This window comes from Engystomops pustulosus, chromosome 1 (assembly GCF_040894005.1).
Source record: "Engystomops pustulosus chromosome 1, aEngPut4.maternal, whole genome shotgun sequence".
Taxonomy (NCBI): Eukaryota; Metazoa; Chordata; class Amphibia; order Anura; family Leptodactylidae; genus Engystomops; species Engystomops pustulosus.
In genome coordinates this window covers 14,398,405-14,417,012 of record NC_092411.1, presented here as the reverse complement: position 1 = coordinate 14,417,012, position 18,608 = coordinate 14,398,405, and the positions used below count along the sequence as shown (strand labels likewise).

Below are 18,608 nucleotides of genomic sequence, written 5' to 3'. Positions count from 1 at the left end.
AACCTCTGGGTCTGAGCTGCGGAGGACTACACAGAATTTTTCAATTTTGCTTCGCAACGCTGTATTGTTGCCATGTTATCTATGTGTGCATGTGTGTGTGCGGATACCCAATCACCGAGGAGCCTGCTGCAAGTAACGAGCACAACACAATCTAATGAATTGCTAAATTACTACTCTGCTCATGTGGGATTACTTATTACTCAGACTTGTATGGTGCCGAAATGTATCATGATTCATAGGACAGCAGCCCGGACAATGAATAAGTAATCAGTGGCCACAAAGCAAAAAGTGCTGGAAATACCGCAACAGATCAAACAGACTATCGGGGAAAGGGGGGCAGTGTCAGGCCTGAAGAAGGACACCCCTCATATAAAGGGAAGCTGCAAATAGATTAAAAGGGGTTTCCTGGGAATAGGAATTTTTGTTACTGTAGTATATTTAAGTGCTTTACTCAAGTCCATGGAGCCATATATAAAATCCTATTGCTGGACAAACTATCTATATCTATCCATCCACAAAGTATTACCCTCCACAATAGCCATATAACTGCGGCCCATCCAACTGCGGCCCATCCAGCTGCGGCCCATCCAACTGCGGCCCATCCAACTGCGGCCCATCCAACTGCGGCCCATCCAACTGCGGCCCATCCAACTGCGGCCCATCCAACTGCGGCCCATCCAACTGCGGCCCATCCAACTGCGGCCCATCCAACTGCGGCCCATCCAACTCCGGCCCATCCAACTCCGGCCCATCCAACTCGCCAAAGCTATATAGTGGTCAGTCCATGTTACTGCTGATCAGTTCTTATTTATTTCAATGAAGCTAAGCTGCAGTGACTCTGTTGAGCCACTACACAGTGAATGGCGCTGTCTGCTTCCTAAACTATTGAGACCAGTTGATCTGTCACGGTGCTCTCATATTCAGAATCTATTACGCAGATATGTTATGAATATTTTTTTTGCCTGGAAAAGCCCTTTAATAAACTATTAACACAGTGGAAAGTTATACAGAGATGACTACGTCTTCCACATGGATTATTACGCTAAGTTTTCCTGGTGGCCATCCATGTCCTCATCTCAAGCGTCCATATTACACAGGAAATCGATTCTATGGACACGTCCATTTTAGTATAGTCATGTATTCCCTTATTTGTAGAACTCTGGTATTCCCCCAGGTAATGTACCCATGTATCAATAGTAGAGGATAGCATTCCCTATAAGCAGTGTGAATGGAAGCCTACAAAAAATGTAACTGGAAAGACAAGGACTACATGCATGTCACCTAATCTCCATCAGTGGGCGCTGTCTGCCAGGAGGAGTTACTGAGTAACTCATGGCTCATCAGGGGGATGTAGCTAAGAGATGATGGGGAGACTCCTGAACTGTCAGCCGTTCTACTATACCAGATAACTAGCACTGGTCGCCGCCTGAGGTCAACGACTCGAAATGTCTTGGCATTTGCGGAGGTTGGCCAGGCTCGGTCCTGGCACAGCGTGGACTATCTGCTGGATATTCTGGCCACCTCTCAGTCTGGACATCTTTGTTTAAACTTTGACTTGGCTTAAATGAAAGAATTAATATTGACAAAAACATCAAGAGACCTAATGAGTTGTTAGTTAAGGCAATAAACATGTCACATTAGAGTCAGCGCAGTAACGAGGTAATTAGCCCGGCTCTGCAGATCCGAGCCGCACACTCCGCGCTTTTAACCTCTCAGTCCATTATCTGGTACAGGACAAGTGGGGGCTCCGCTAATGTGCATTTTCCAATACGCGTCAGCTCTGCTGCACCGGCCAAAGACTGCATTAACCTGCGTTAACCGCTGCGGGCTCATGCGAGGGGGTTTTATCCTTTACGACAGGCGCTTGGGTAATGGTCGGAATTGGCGAATATAAAAGGGGAGGATGTAGGGTAATGATGACCGGGGGGGCACCGGGCTGCCAGCTCTTATATATGATGATTAAAGGGTTGTAGTTATAAAGACGGATGGGGCTAAACGCTTAGGGTTATTTCCAGTCCCTATAGTGTCCTCCAAGGAATAGGGTGAATTCCTTGGTGCTATGATACAAAATCGGCTGGAGATTCCGACTGGTATGTCCACTGAGGACGTGCCAAACTTCTCACTCAAAATGGTCTCCCATTGTGTCGGCACACTCCTGTTTTACCTGTCCCTCTAGTTGTTCCAAGATAAGTGTGGGTATTCCTTCTCAGCGCCTTATTCCTCTGATCTATAGCAGAGGAGCTTCACTACTGAGCATGTACATTAAGTGCAGCCACATTCATCTCATCTAAAAGCCTAGACGAGGATGCACAACCCACAGTTTATCAAGCCACCCTGCATAACGCACTCTGCTGACAGTCCAATAAGAACTTCCATAACCAATGAAGTGATCATTGGTGCAGGAGGCTGGGTAGCAGTGAGGGCAGATGAGAAGTTCTCACTGCTACCGGGTCCACTCCTGCCACTCTGTGTCCAGACTCCTGACACTGGTTGCATGCACCCAGAGCCGAGCAGCACCTTGGCCAGGAGAGGACCAAGGAGGGCTAAGCATTTATCAGCTGTACTGTACTGCGCCCGGGTCCTCTCTTGCTGCTGCTGCTCTGGCCTTACAACCATGGGGGACACAGCAGAGCGGCACAGAGGAGAGAGGAAGCTGCAGCGAGGGAAAAGAAGAGGGTCTCCAGTGTTAGGCGGCTGCTCTGGGGTCTCCAGTGTTAGGCGGCTGCTCTGGGGTCTCCAGTGTTAGGCGGCTGCTCTGGGGTCTCCAGTGTTAGGCGCCTGCTCTGGGGTCTCCAGTGTTAGGCGCCTGCTCTGGGGTCTCCAGTGTTAGGCGCCTGCTCTGGGGTCTCCAGTGTTAGGCGCCTGCTCTGGGGTCTCCAGTGTTAGGCGCCTGCTCTGGGGTCTCCAGTGTTAGGCGCCTGCTCTGGGGTCTCCAGTGTTAGGCGCCTGCTCTGGGGTCTCCAGTGTTAGGCGCCTGCTCTGGGGTCTCCAGTGTTAGGCGCCTGCTCTGGGGTCTCCAGTGTTAGGCGCCTGCTCTGGGGTCTCCAGTGTTAGGCGCCTGCTCTGGGGTCTCCAGTGTTAGGCGCCTGCTCTGGGGTCTCCAGTGTTAGGCGCCTGCTCTGGGGTCTCCAGTGTTCGGCGGCTGCTCTGGGGTCTCCAGTGTTCGGCGGCTCCAGTGTTCGGCGTCTGCTCTGGGGTCTCCAGTGTTCGGCGTCTGCTCTGGGGTCTCCAGTGTTCGGCGTCTGCTCTGGGGTCTCCAGTGTTCGGCGTCTGCTCTGGGGTCTCCAGTGTTCGGCGTCTGCTCTGGGGTCTCCAGTGTTCGGCGTCTGCTCTGGGGTCTCCAGTGTTCGGCGTCTGCTCTGGGGTCTCCAGTGTTCGGCGTCTGCTCTGGGGTCTCCAGTGTTCGGCGTCTGCTCTGGGGTCTCCAGTGTTCGGCGTCTGCTCTGGGGTCTCCAGTGTTCGGCGTCTGCTCTGGGGTCTCCAGTGTTCGGCGTCTGCTCTGGGGTCTCCAGTGTTCGGCGTCTGCTCTGGGGTCTCCAGTGTTCGGCGTCTGCTCTGGGGTCTCCAGTGTTCGGCGTCTGCTCTGGGGTCTCCAGTGTTCGGCGTCTGCTCTGGGGTCTCCAGTGTTCGGCGTCTGCTCTGGGGTCTCCAGTGTCCGGCGTCTGCTCTGGGGTCTCCAGTGTTCGGCGTCTGCTCTGGGGTCTCCAGTGTTCGGCGTCTGCTCTGGGGTCTCCAGTGTTCGGCGTCTGCTCTGGGGTCTCCAGTGTTCGGCGTCTGCTCCGGGGTCTCCAGTGTTCGGCGTCTGCTCCGGGGTCTCCAGTGTTCGGCGTCTGCTCTGGGGTCTCCAGTGTTCGGCGTCTGCTCTGGGGTCTCCAGTGTTCGGCGTCTGCTCTGGGGTCTCCAGTGTTCGGCGTCTGCTCTGGGGTCTCCAGTGTTCGGCGTCTGCTCTGGGGTCTCCAGTGTTCGGCGTCTGCTCTGGGGTCTCCAGTGTTAGGCGTGTGCTCTGGGGTCTCCAGTGTTAGGCGTGTGCTCTGGGGTCTCCAGTGTTAGGCGTGTGCTCTGGGGTCTCCAGTGTTAGGCGTGTGCTCTGGGGTCTCCAGTGTTAGGCGTGTGCTCTGGGGTCTCCAGTGTTAGGTGTCTGCTCTGGGGTCTCCAGTGTTAGGTGTCTGCTCTGGGGTCTCCAGTATTCTGTGTCTGCTCTGGGGTCTCCAGTATTAGGTGTCTGCTCTGGGGTCTCCAGTATTAGGTGTCTGCTCTGAGGTCTCCAGTATTAGGTGTCTGCTCTGGGGTCTCCAGTATTCGGTGTCTGCTCTGAATGCTGTATTTGGTTGCTTGCGTGGTATTTATTGCTGTAGTGTGGCATTTTATAATCACTGCAGGGGCTTTTTGTTCACTATGGTGTTTGCAGGTGCAGCTAGGCCTCTTAATTAACACACTTTCAGTAACCAGGATCTAACATCAGGACTCAAATTGGAGCAAAAAATAAAGAAAGGAATAATTTAAATAAGACCTGTGTGTATATTACAGAAGCTCAGCCTAAAAAAAGGTGGTGGTTCCTCTCCGAAATTCCAGGCAGACCTAATCGATTCAAGAATGTACAGGGCTGGGAGGGTCAGCAGGTTGGAGACAACCACCCGAGAAGCTGCGGCTACGGACACAACTGCCCTATAACAACGTCAGTGCCATAATCCATCATCATATCACGTCCATATCCCCCGGAACACGTAACGCGGCAGAACGGCCCCCCCTGCCGCAGCCGCAGAGATCTCCCGTGTAATCGTCTGAGTGCGCAATTCAAGTAACAACGCTATATTTCTTTCTTTTAATGTCCGAATGTGTAAAATCAAATGTGAAAGCCAGATCAATGCCACCGCCAGGACATAAATGGGCGGCACATCACATTTATTTTATTTTATGGAAGGAACGGAATCTCCTTGTATTTGCCCTTATATATAAGGTAATGGAGGGTGAAAGATGGGTGTAATGGGTGATGAGGGAATAAGGAAAGAGAAAATTACATTATTCATAAGAGGCAACTACTCGCAGCTGTGATTTACTAAGTTCTCTATATATAAGTTACAGAACCAGCAGAATAGTGAGTGCAGCTCTGGGGTATATACAGGATGTAACTCAGGATCAGTACAGGATAAGTAATGCCATGTATGTACACAGTGACTGCACCAGCAGCAGGATAGTGAGTGCAGCTCTGGTGTATAATACAAGATGTAACTCAGGATCAGTACAGGATAAGTAATGTCATGTATGTACACAGTGACTGCACCAGCAGCAGAATAGTGAGTGCAGCTCTGGAGTATAATACAGGATGTAACTCAGGATCAGTACAGGATCAGTAATGTCATGTATATACACAGTGACTGCACCAGCAGCAGAATAGTGAGTGCAGCTCTGGAGTATAATACAGGATGTAACTCAGGATCAGTACAGGATAAGTAATGTCATGTATGTACACAGTGACTGCACCAGCAGCAGAATAGTGAGTGCAGCTCTGGAGTATAATACAGGATGTAACTCAGGATCAGTACAGGATAAGTAATGTCATGTATGTACACAGTGACTGCACCAGCAGCAGAATAGTGAGTGCAGCTCTGGAGTATAATACAGGATGTAACTCAGGATCAGTACAGGATAAGTAATGTCATGTATGTACACAGTGACTGCACCAGCAGCAGAATAGTGAGTGCAGCTCTGGGGTATAATACAGGATGTAACTCAGGATCAGTACAGGATAAGTAATGTCATGTATGTACACAGTGACTGCACCAGCAGCAGAATAGTGAGTGCAGCTCTGGGGTATAATACAAGATGTAACTCAGGATCAGTACAGGATAAGTAATGTCATGTATGTACACAGTGACTGCACCAGCAGCAGAATAGTGAGTGCAGCTCTGGGGTATAATACAGGATGTAACTCAGGATCAGTACAGGATAAGTAATGTCATGTATGTACACAGTGACTACACCAGCAGCAGAATAGTGAGTGCAGCTCTGGAGTATAATACAGGATGTAACTCAGGATCAGTACAGGATAAGTAATGTCATGTATGTACACAGTGACTGCACCAGCAGCAGAATAATAACTGCAGCTCTGGAGTATAATACAGGATGTAACTCAGGATCAGTACAGGATAAGTAATGTCATGTATGTACATAGTGACTGCACCAGCAGCAGAATAGTGAGTGCAGCTCTGGGGTATAATACAGGATGTAACTCAGGATCAGTACAGGATAAGTAATGTCATGTATGTACACAGTGACTGCACCAGCAGCAGAATAGTGAGTGCAGCTCTGGAGTATAATACAGGATGTAACTCAGGATCAGTACAGGATAAGTAATGTCATGTATGTACACAGTGACTGCACCAGCAGCAGAATAGTGAGTGCAGCTCTGGTGTATAATATAAGATGTAACTCAGGATCAGTACAGGATAAGTAGTGTCATGTATGTACACAGTGACTGCACCAGCAGCAGAATAGTGAGTGCAGCTCTGGAGTATAATACAGGATGTAACTCAGGATCAGTACAGGATAAGTAATGTCATGTATGTACACAGTGACTGCACCAGCAGCAGAACAGTGAGTGCAGCTCTGGAGTATAATACAGATGTAACTCAGGATCAGTACAGGATAAGTAATGTCATGTATGTACACAGTGACTGCACCAGCAGCAGAGTAGTGAGTGCAGCTCTGGGGTATAGTACAGGATGTAACTCAGGATCAGTACAGGATAAGTAATGTCATGTATGTACACAGTGACTGCACCAGCAGCAGAATAGTGAGTGCAGCTCTGGGGTATAATACAGGATGTAACTCAGGATCAGTACAGGATAAGTAATGTAATGTATGTACACAGTGACTGCACCAGCAGCAGAATAGTGAGTGCAGCTCTGGTGTATAATACAAGATGTAACTCAGGATCAGTACAGGATAAGTAATGTCATGTATGTACACAGTGACTGCACCAGCAGCAGAATAGTGAGTGCAGCTCTGGTGTATAATATAAGATGTAACTCAGGATCAGTACAGGATAAGTAATGTCATGTATGTACACAGTGACTGCACCAGCAGAATAGTGAGTGCAGCTCTGGAGTATAATACAGGATGTAACTCAGGATCAGTACAGGATAAGTAATGTCATGTATGTACACAGTGACTGCACCAGCAGCAGAATAGTGAGTGCAGCTCTGGGGTATAGTACAGGATGTAACTCAGGATCAGTACAGGATAAGTAATGTCATGTATGTACACAGTGACTGCACCAGCAGCAGAATAGTGAGTGCAGCTCTGGGGTATAATATAAGATGTAACTCAGGATCAGTACAGGATAAGTAGTGTCATGTATGTACACAGTGACTGCACCAGCAGCAGAATAATAACTGCAGCTCTGGAGTATAATACAGGATGTAACTCAGGATCAGTACAGGATAAGTAATGTCATGTATGTACACAGTGACTGCACCAGCAGCAGAATAGTGAGTGCAGCTCTGGTGTATAATATAAGATGTAACTCAGGATCAGTACAGGATAAGTAGTGTCATGTATGTACACAGTGACTGCACCAGCAGCAGAATAGTGAGTGCAGCTCTGGAGTATAATACAGGATGTAACTCAGGATCAGTACAGGATAAGTAATGTCATGTATGTACACAGTGACTGCACCAGCAGCAGAACAGTGAGTGCAGCTCTGGAGTATAATACAGATGTAACTCAGGATCAGTACAGGATAAGTAATGTCATGTATGTACACAGTGACTGCACCAGCAGCAGAGTAGTGAGTGCAGCTCTGGGGTATAGTACAGGATGTAACTCAGGATCAGTACAGGATAAGTAATGTCATGTATGTACACAGTGACTGCACCAGCAGCAGAATAGTGAGTGCAGCTCTGGGGTATAATACAGGATGTAACTCAGGATCAGTACAGGATAAGTAATGTAATGTATGTACACAGTGACTGCACCAGCAGCAGAATAGTGAGTGCAGCTCTGGTGTATAATACAAGATGTAACTCAGGATCAGTACAGGATAAGTAATGTCATGTATGTACACAGTGACTGCACCAGCAGCAGAATAGTGAGTGCAGCTCTGGTGTATAATATAAGATGTAACTCAGGATCAGTACAGGATAAGTAGTGTCATGTATGTACACAGTGACTGCACCAGCAGCAGAATAATAACTGCAGCTCTGGAGTATAATACAGGATGTAACTCAGGATCAGTACAGGATAAGTAATGTCATGTATGTACATAGTGACTGCACCAGCAGCAGAATAGTGAGTGCAGCTCTGGGGTATAATACAGGATGTAACTCAGGATCAGTACAGGATAAGTAATGTCATGTATGTACACAGTGACTGCACCAGCAGCAGAATAGTGAGTGCAGCTCTGGAGTATAATACAGGATGTAACTCAGGATCAGTACAGGATAAGTAATGTCATGTATGTACACAGTGACTGCACCAGCAGCAGAATAGTGAGTGCAGCTCTGGTGTATAATATAAGATGTAACTCAGGATCAGTACAGGATAAGTAGTGTCATGTATGTACACAGTGACTGCACCAGCAGCAGAATAGTGAGTGCAGCTCTGGAGTATAATACAGGATGTAACTCAGGATCAGTACAGGATAAGTAATGTCATGTATGTACACAGTGACTGCACCAGCAGCAGAACAGTGAGTGCAGCTCTGGAGTATAATACAGATGTAACTCAGGATCAGTACAGGATAAGTAATGTCATGTATGTACACAGTGACTGCACCAGCAGCAGAGTAGTGAGTGCAGCTCTGGGGTATAGTACAGGATGTAACTCAGGATCAGTACAGGATAAGTAATGTCATGTATGTACACAGTGACTGCACCAGCAGCAGAATAGTGAGTGCAGCTCTGGGGTATAATACAGGATGTAACTCAGGATCAGTACAGGATAAGTAATGTAATGTATGTACACAGTGACTGCACCAGCAGCAGAATAGTGAGTGCAGCTCTGGTGTATAATACAAGATGTAACTCAGGATCAGTACAGGATAAGTAATGTCATGTATGTACACAGTGACTGCACCAGCAGCAGAATAGTGAGTGCAGCTCTGGTGTATAATATAAGATGTAACTCAGGATCAGTACAGGATAAGTAATGTCATGTATGTACACAGTGACTGCACCAGCAGAATAGTGAGTGCAGCTCTGGAGTATAATACAGGATGTAACTCAGGATCAGTACAGGATAAGTAATGTCATGTATGTACACAGTGACTGCACCAGCAGCAGAATAGTGAGTGCAGCTCTGGGGTATAGTACAGGATGTAACTCAGGATCAGTACAGGATAAGTAATGTCATGTATGTACACAGTGACTGCACCAGCAGAATAGTGAGTGCAGCTCTGGAGTATAATACAGGATGTAACTCAGGATCAGTACAGGATAAGTAATGTCATGTATGTACACAGTGACTGCACCAGCAGCAGAATAGTGAGTGCAGCTCTGGGGTATAGTACAGGATGTAACTCAGGATCAGTACAGGATAAATACAATGTACTGACAAAGTTACAAATATTTCTATTAAGAATATATAAACTTGTTGGATTTTCCGTGTGCTGCTATTATCCCTCCTACGTGAATCCTCTCATCCTCTCCCTGGGCCGCTCTTACATCAAACCTAATTTATGTAGAATAATATATACATGACAGGTGGAGGCGTTGGAGATAACTGCAGGAGCCGCTGGTGAGTCATTGATTTATGGCGAGTAGATGAGTCAGTGCGTGTGTCACGGCCGCGGTGGTCGGTGTCATTATTCTTATCTATGCACCTCTATCCCCATTAGGATGCGCCGCGGCATATGTCACCGATATAGGAAGAAGACGCCATCACAGGCACAGACATGGGCTCTGTACAGAACATTCATGTGTGTATTTATTGTGTGTGGACTATCATATATGAAGGTAAGTATGCAGGGATTATGGATTTTTAGTGTGGGCTCTGCAGAGTACATTTCCATTAAAGGGGCACTCCAGCCAAAATAACAAAAACCCATACACTATCCTGTTCTCCTAGAGGTTTCTATCACTTTGGGATTGCACTTTAGAAGTATTGCGACTCTGACTGGGAACTCTCTGGTCTCACAGAAGCGAATACGTGACTTTCACAGTGATGTGCTTGAAAATGCACGTTTTTTTTTTTTCCCGATAAACTTGGAACACCCCTTTAACTGGATGAAGTTTATCGTGTCCGTGCAGAAGAGATCTACCCTGGCTGTGCTGATTATCAATTGTGTAATCAAGAAAGTCTACAGATTCTAACTTCTACAGAGAAGGAGCTGCTGCTCCCTGCTCACTCTGGAGGGAGGTGGAGGACATGTGATGCTGCTCTTTGTGTAGCAAGGAGGAGAGCCATGTGTCTGTGCAGATCTGTGGATGAAGAAGTCTCCTGCAAAGTACAGTCAGGTAAAAGGGTACCCCTGTTGCCCATCAGTCCCTCAATCCCCAAGGATCCTGTCATCCTGCAGAACTTTCTGTCTCTCTCTGCACCTCAAAAGCTTTATCAAAGACCCATCTAGAGCCTCTCCCTCCCCTCAGCTCCTGCTCTCTGGACACTATTTACACAGCAGAGAAGCTGTTAACCATTACTGTCGAAGAGGGACAGACTATACACATCATGTAACTATTTCACTGCTGGTTTCTACCACTTATTCCATGCTCCTACATGTGATGAGAGCTGCCAAGCTAGTTACTATATAGTCCTGCATATACACAATGTGGAGAGCACAGTGGATTTACTTGTAGGAATCTCAATCAATTTGCTGCCAAGTTAATGAAAGAACACAAAGCATTATGCGAGCTTTGGGCAGCTTGAAACTGACTCAGCTCGGGACAAAGATAGGAAGAAGTGAGTGTCTGCCCACATCACTGCTGCCGAGGAAGGTTTCTGACAAGTGGCTTCAGAACAGAAAATGCCATAAAGAACACAAAATGGGTATCATTCTTTTTTTTTGTTTTATAGAGGAAATCATTTTGAATTTGGATATGCACTTTAACTTCACCCAAGCCTTACCCCTACCATGTGCAAAAACACCTTGGACAATCAAATCTCTGCCCACATGGTTATATTCACTAAGTTCTCTTCACCAACGTAGTGGCAGATACTCTTTTTAGCACATAGACAGATGGCCGTCCACTAAATTTTTGGACCCCAAATATTCAGCACCGACACGGGTAGAAACTTCCTCCAATCGGCGGTGACAGATTATTCAGAGAGCACACGGTATGATGAAAGCCCGCCCCTCGTGAGAGTAGACGACTTTAAATGGGCCCTCTTGTACATGGTGTAATGTCATTCCCAGCCCGTGTTTAGTTTACATAGAAAAATGTCAAAACCTTAGAGTGGGGGGGGAGAAGGAGGCGACGCCCCGGACTGTATCCTCATATAATGATGTGATGACACGTGTGAACTGCAATCAGCATCTGTCAATCAATCCCCATGAACGAGAGCAAACAGCAGAGACCGCCAGAGCCCCGGAGATTAGAAATGTCAGGACGCTCCATCTAATCCGTACAACTTCATGAGGCCGAGATTAAAGGAGCTCAAATACACAGAGGCAGGTGACATAACAACACCTACACCGCTGCTGAGTTATTAAAGGGAAAGGTCCGTTATTAAAGGGGGAGGTCAGGACAGATTGGGTCATGCCCCGGACTCTGTCATGAACCTACCCGTATCGGGAGTCGACCTGAGGAAGAACATCAGACCTGTAACATGGTGCACGTCATTGCATAAAATAGGGGAAGGGGGAAAAGTAGAAGATATGTTTAGGCCTGTGAACCCAAAAACACTCTATAATTAAAGGGGTTTTCCTGTTATACTGGTTAAAATAAAAGTGATTTACCTCCCTCCACTCTTTTGTTGATACCTCTGTGGCTTGGCCACCAGGACCACCACGACACTCACCAGATGGTATCTTCACCATTCAACATGACTACTCTCCCCATGGTGAACATCGAAGTCATGTGACTACTATAGGCTTGGTTGGGCGGCCATATTACTTACATGTATGCCTGGCAAGGGAGTAATTGGAACCACCAGTGGTCAGCCCGAACCCCTCCGGGATCTGACTGGAGCTACGTGGCCGGGTTAATAGTTTTGGTGGTTCGATTTCGGCTCCAAACTCTGCCCCGATCACTCCGAGAAGGACTATGGCGGTGGCTTGCTTCCGTCGTTCTTCATAGGAAGTGGAGATTTTTTTCACTGGCGGAAGGTTGGAAAGACATCCTGGAAAGAGAAGAGCACAGTATGAAGGACTACGTACATAAGAGAACTACAGTCACTGAAACATAGGGAACAGAAATAACAAGTCTGACATTTAAGGGGCTGCACCCTTAGTTTGCACAGTGGCCCTCTGACTAAATGTAAGTCACAAGGTCTGTATTGCAGATATTAGAAGCAGGACTGTGAAATATGGATTTGTATTCCAGGATTGTAAACTAAGGGTGTATGCCAAAACTAGTTTTTTTCAATTAAAGTGCTCCACAGTCATCTCAATCTCTGAGTATTACCAAAATCCAATTACAGATTACAATCAGAGAGAAAAGCACAGAGCACAGCAGTGTGAGGACACGCCCCCAGTGCACTTGGAGAAGCTACAAACCTGGAATAAAAATCCATATTCTAAAAACAAATTGTGTACACGGAATGTGACAAAATATTATATTTTGTAATGTGATATTATTTTGGCTGTTGTACTCTTTCAATAAAACGAGCTTAAAAAAAAAATTCCATATTTCAAAATCCTGCTGCTACTAACAAAATACACAAAGGCCGGATTCCAAATTTTTCCACTGGAAAATACCTAACACTGGCTGTGGAAAGCTTAGAGCACAGCAGTGTGAGAACACGTCCCTAGTGCACTCGGAGAAGCTTTAATCCTGGAATGTAAATTCATATTTCATAGTCCTGCTGTTACTACTAACACACACAAAAGATATGACTACACATCTCTCCGGGGACAAAAACTAACACTGACTGCAGAGAGCACAGAGCGCAGCAGTGTAAGGACACTCCCCCAGTCCACTTGGAGCAGATACAATCCTGGAATATACATCTATATATCACAGTCCTGCTGCTACTAACCACATACACAAAGGTCTGATCTCTCCTAGGACAACACATGGTAACGACTGCCACTGTCTGTGGACATGTGATAATGTTAGTATTCAGGTAATAGAGAAAATGGATACATATGATATTGTTGGTAGATATGACAGTGATAATCTATAGGTGACGTCCTGTATATCATTTTCCTTCCAGTTTGCCTCCCCCTCCCCTCTAGCACTGTGGTGGGGTCCTGATATATGATTAGATGTGAGTAGCTGGACTTGCCCTTCCCCCATCCCCTATAACAATGGCTGGGCGCCTGCTCCATTGTGTTGTGTCCGCTGACCTCTGCACAAGGGGAATATGTGCGTCGCTGCGGCGGTGACAGATGAATGATCTCCGTGTTCGTCCACCAGAGCGGCCGCTCAGTCCAGGTGCTCAGACACGCGGCCCCGTGTGACATCTCAGATCAAGATGAATTGGCGCAAACTCCTGATCCAAGATTGTTTTATACCGTTTAATTTAGTTTCTCCCTCTGCTTGGATGAGCACAGCTCTGGTTATGGATTTCTATTCTAATGTAGTGGAGCAGGCAGTGAGAGAAGGCGATGAAGCAGATGCTGGCGCTGGGGGACCATGGGGAGACTGATCAATAGGCGCCACTGACCCGATGTGCTCCACTCCGACAACCCACAGAACAGGCTCCACCAGGAGGAGGAATGGGTGGCTGCGCCAGAGGGGAGAGCGCCCGGGAGGCTGCGCCAGAGGGGAGAGCGCCCGGGAGGCTGCGCCAGAGGGGAGAGCGCCCGGGAGGCTGCGCCAGAGGGGAGAGTGCCCCGGGAGGCTGCGCCAGAGGGGAGAGTGCCCCGGGAGGCTGCGCCAGAGGGGAGAGGGCCCCGGGAGGCTGCGCCAGAGGGGAGAGCGCCCCGGGAGGCTGCGCCAGAGGGGAGAGCGCCCGGGAGGCTGCGCCAGAGGGGAGAGCGCCCGGGAGGCTGCGCCAGAGGGGAGAGCGCCCGGGAGGCTGCGCCAGAGGGGAGAGCGCCCGGGGGGCTGCACTAGAGGGGAGAGCGCCCTGGGGCTGCGCCAGAGGGGAGAGCGCCCGGGAGGCTGCGCCAGAGGGGAGGCTGCGCGCCATGGGGAAAGCGAGCGTGGGAGGCTGCTCACCATGCCATGGGGAGAGAGCATGTGGGAGGCTGCGTCAGGGGAAGAGAGCTTGCGGGAGGCTCTGACGGGGGAGGGACCGTGGCAGGCTGTGCAACAGGGGGGAAAGAGCACCTGGGAGGCTGCGCGAGTGGGGAAAGAGTGCGCAGGAGGATGCCAGGGGGAAAGACCGTGCCAGGGGGGAAAGAGCACCTGGGAGGCTGCGCCAGGGGGAAAGAGCGCGGGAGGCTGCGCCAGTTGGGGGAAAAGAGCGTGTGGGAAGCTGCGCCAGGGGGGAAAGAACACACGGGAAGCTGGGTGAAGAGAGAGCTCGCTGGAGGCTGCGTCAGGTGGGAGGTGGGAGTGCGGGAGGCTTTGCCTAAGAGCCTCCTTCTAGAATCAACATGTAAAATTAGGGCTCTGGGATGTTACCAAAGCCCTTCTGTTGTGCAGCTTCACAGGCTGTCATACAGTAGATATTAGATAGATAGATTCAGGTAAGAGGCAGCACTCCGTGATTCGTGAGAAACGGGTGTATCTTTATTCCATGACTACAACGTTTCAGTGTGGTTGCACACCTTTTTCAAGCAGGTGCAACCACACCGAAACATTGTAGGCATGGAATAAAGATACACCCGTTTCTCACGTATCACGGAGTGCAACCTCTTACCTGAACCTACAATTGAGACCCTTGCCAAAGGATCTACGATTTTTGCACCCAAAGCAACCTGTGCTCCTCTGAACTTCTTCCATTTTGAGATAGATAGATAGATATGAGATAGATAGATATGAGATAGATAGATATGAGATAGATAGATATGAGATAGATAGATATGAGATAGATAGATATGAGATAGATAGATAGATAGATAGATAGATAGATAGATAGATAGATAGATAGATAGGAGATAGATAGATATGAGATAGATAGATATGAGATAGATAGATATATATGAGATGGATAGATAGGAGATAGATAGATAGATATGAGATGGATAGATAGGAGATAGATAGATAGGAGATAGATAGATAGATAGATAGATAGATAGATAGATATGAGATGGATAGATAGATAGATAGATAGATAGATATGAGATGGATAGATAGATAGATAGATAGATATGAGATAGATAGATATGAGATAGATAAATATGAGATAGATAGATATGAGATAGATAGATATGAGATAGATAGATAGATAGATAGATATGAGATAGATAGATAGGAGATAGATAGATAGATAGATAGATAGATAGATAGATAGATAGATAGATAGATAGATATGAGATAGATAGATAGATATGAGATAGATAGATAGGAGATAGATAGATAGATAGATAGATAGATAGATATGAGATAGATAGATAGATAGATAGATAGATAGATATGAGATAGATAGATATGAGATAGATAGATATGAGATAGATAGATAGATATGTGAAGGACAAATAGATAATATGATATGTAGATGGATCTCTATTGTTTCCATTAGACACACATAATACATGTACAGTAAAGATCATTCTGTGAGTAGATGTTGTGGAAGATGAGAATATTTCAGACATTTTTGCTGTTAAAATTGTAAGTAAAAAAAAAAAAAGGATTGAGGAAAGAAAAAACCCGGTCCCGGCTACAATTTCATTTGTCTCATGAAAATGTGGTATTTTCTGGCGGTGACTTGCCTTCATTTAATCATGCTAAAGGGCGACAGCGAGATCCATTTTCCTGACAGAGCGCTTGATCACCCTATCACAGGCGGAAAATTAATAACTGGAAATAGCCTTATGTGAAAAACAAAACGCCGGCCTGATGGAAAGGACGAAACGCTGCACATGTGCGGCTCCGGACCAGCACAATCCTACACCAACACCGTTACTGACCTGATCATGAATTGTGTCAGGATACATGTAGGTCATCGCCAAAAATAACCAGCTAAAAAACATGATTTTTTTTGTAAACGTATATATTAGATCCATCTTACATAAATAAAACTTCAATAAGTATGGGTCAATGCTGCTCTATAATGTCTTATACTAATGTCAGACTAAGGAGAGACCCAAGTACAGACAAAAGCTGCTGGAGATAATAGTAAGCTTCTATCTCACCCCAAGTGCTTTATTCACATCATTACAGGTCACTACTTCTTTATACGATCCTATATATTTCTACAAATGCTTCTGAGTGATAAAGAAGTACTGGCCTTTACTGATGTGATTAAAGCATTTGGGGCGAGATAGAAACTTTCTTATATGTTCAGCAGCCTCTGTGTGTGCCTACGTCTCTCCTGTCTCACTCAAATAACAGCAGCATCATACAGGGCATTATAGAGCAGTACAGACCCATAATGATGTGGATAAAGCAGTTGGGGTAAGACAGAAACTTTACTTTATCTCCAGCAACCAGAGTCATGTGCATCTACTCTCTCATGCTCAGAAGCATTAGCAGGATCATATATGGCATTATAGAGAAGAGCTGACCCACAATGATGTGAATAAAGCACCTGGGGCAAGATAAAAACTTTTATCTCCTGCTGTTCCTGTGTCTTTGCTCTGTCACTCATCAGCAGGATTTTATAGTATATTACAGAAAAGTACAGACCTATATTCATGTGCATAAAGCACCTGGGGTAAGATAGCAACTTACTATCTAGCTCCAGAAGCCTCTGTAGGTGACTCTCCTCCCCCACTTAGCAATAAGCCCCCTCCCCTCCCAATATACTTTATGTAATGTGATCTCAAAGAGCTTCTGTGTTGCTAGCAAGATGGAATTCAGCAGAAGATTCCGGGTGGAAAAGCTTCTACAAACCTTCTTATATTCATTATATTTATACGTGCCTAAGGTTCTGTAATACAGAGGTACACTCCTATCCCATGGAAGTGCCATTCTTTAGTAAGGAGGTACACTCCGTCCTAATGGGAGAAACATTCTCAAATGTTTTAAGTGCCTAAGGTTCTGTAATATGAAGGTACACTCCTATCCTATGGAAATACCATCATGAATAACATAGTGTAAGTGCCTAAGGTTCTGTAATATGAAGGTACACTCCTATCCTATGGAAATACCATCATGAATAACATAGTGTAAGTGCCTAAGGTTCTGTAATATGAAGGTACACTCCTATCCTATGGAAATACCATCATGAATAACATAGTGTAAGTGCCTAAGATCCTGTAATACGGAGGTACAGTGTCAGTACCTGTCCAGCAACCGCACAACCACAACCAGGCTTGGTGCTAGCTGTCAGACTAGGAAGGTAGGTGGTGAACTCACCCTGCGACGTCCCTGCAGGCTAAGGCCCTGCCTAATGCAGATTAACCGCCCTGATAAGGGCGAACCCACTATCAGGAACCTAACTGACGGTCCCCGAGTGACCCTACAAGATGACAGGGAAAACCTACTTCGTCTGGCAGCTGCTGGATGGTGGAGCGGACAGGTAACCGGGATACAGACATAGGTCAGTGTTCACACTGGTAACAGAAACCGACACTAGACAGACAGGAAGGTGGGGTCACACTAGGAGATAAAAGATACTGAGGGACAAACAACAGATACAGACAGACAAGCGGAGTCAAACAAACCGGGACAAAACCAAGATGGCGGCAAAGGTACAGATTCGTATAACAAATAGAATGGTCGGAAAGGAAAGCAGAAGTCAGTACACAGAATAGCAAGAAACACAATGGCACTAGATACACAGATAGACTGCAATAACCAGCACCAGATGAAGGGGCTGAGCAGGATATAAGGAAGTAATGGACACCGCCCCCAGCACTGACTGGCTCAGCCGTCCATCACCCAAACCGCAGCTGCAGGCAAAACTATTACAGAGGCACACCCAGCTTTCCCAGGATCAGAAATGGAGCTGTCAATCACAGGCAGCTCTGGGTGTGGTTTTCCAGCAAGAAGCCTGAAACCTGATCCATTCAGTACAATTTGTGAGTTCTGACATACTGTCTATCCTATTGGCAGAGCCATTCTTGAATGTGTTACGTGTCTAAGGTTCTGTAATACAGAGGTACACTCCTATCCTATGGAAGAACCGTTCTTGATTAAGTCAGTGTAAGTGCCTAAGGTTCTGTAATATGGAGGTAAACTCTGTCCTAATGTAATTGCCATTCTTTAATATGTTGAGTGCCTAAGGTAATATGGAGGTACATGCATTCCTAATGGAAGCACCATTCTTGAATGTGTCAAGTGCCTAAGGTTCTGTAATACAGAGGTACACTCCTATCCCAAGGAAGAGCTGTTCTTGAGTAAGGCAGTGTAAGTCCCTGAGATTCTGTAATACGGAGGTACACTCCGACCTAATGGAAACACCATTCTTGAATGTGTTAAGTGCCTAAGGTTCTGTATTACGGAGGTACACTCCTA

The 18,608-nt window shown here is 46.6% G+C and overlaps 1 protein-coding gene across 4 annotated transcripts in view; it reads right to left on the bottom strand.

The window, feature by feature from the left end:
• The window catches only part of WDR7 (WD repeat domain 7), a 243,334-nt gene that overhangs the window by 105,005 nt on the left and 119,721 nt on the right, over window positions 1–18,608 (bottom strand). For all 4 annotated transcript variants that reach the window (XM_072133732.1, XM_072133739.1, XM_072133747.1 and 1 more), the window contains one exon: window positions 12,055–12,276. In XM_072133732.1, the coding sequence (XP_071989833.1) occupies window positions 12,055–12,276 (222 nt within the window). The remainder of the gene's footprint in view (window positions 1–12,054; window positions 12,277–18,608) is intronic.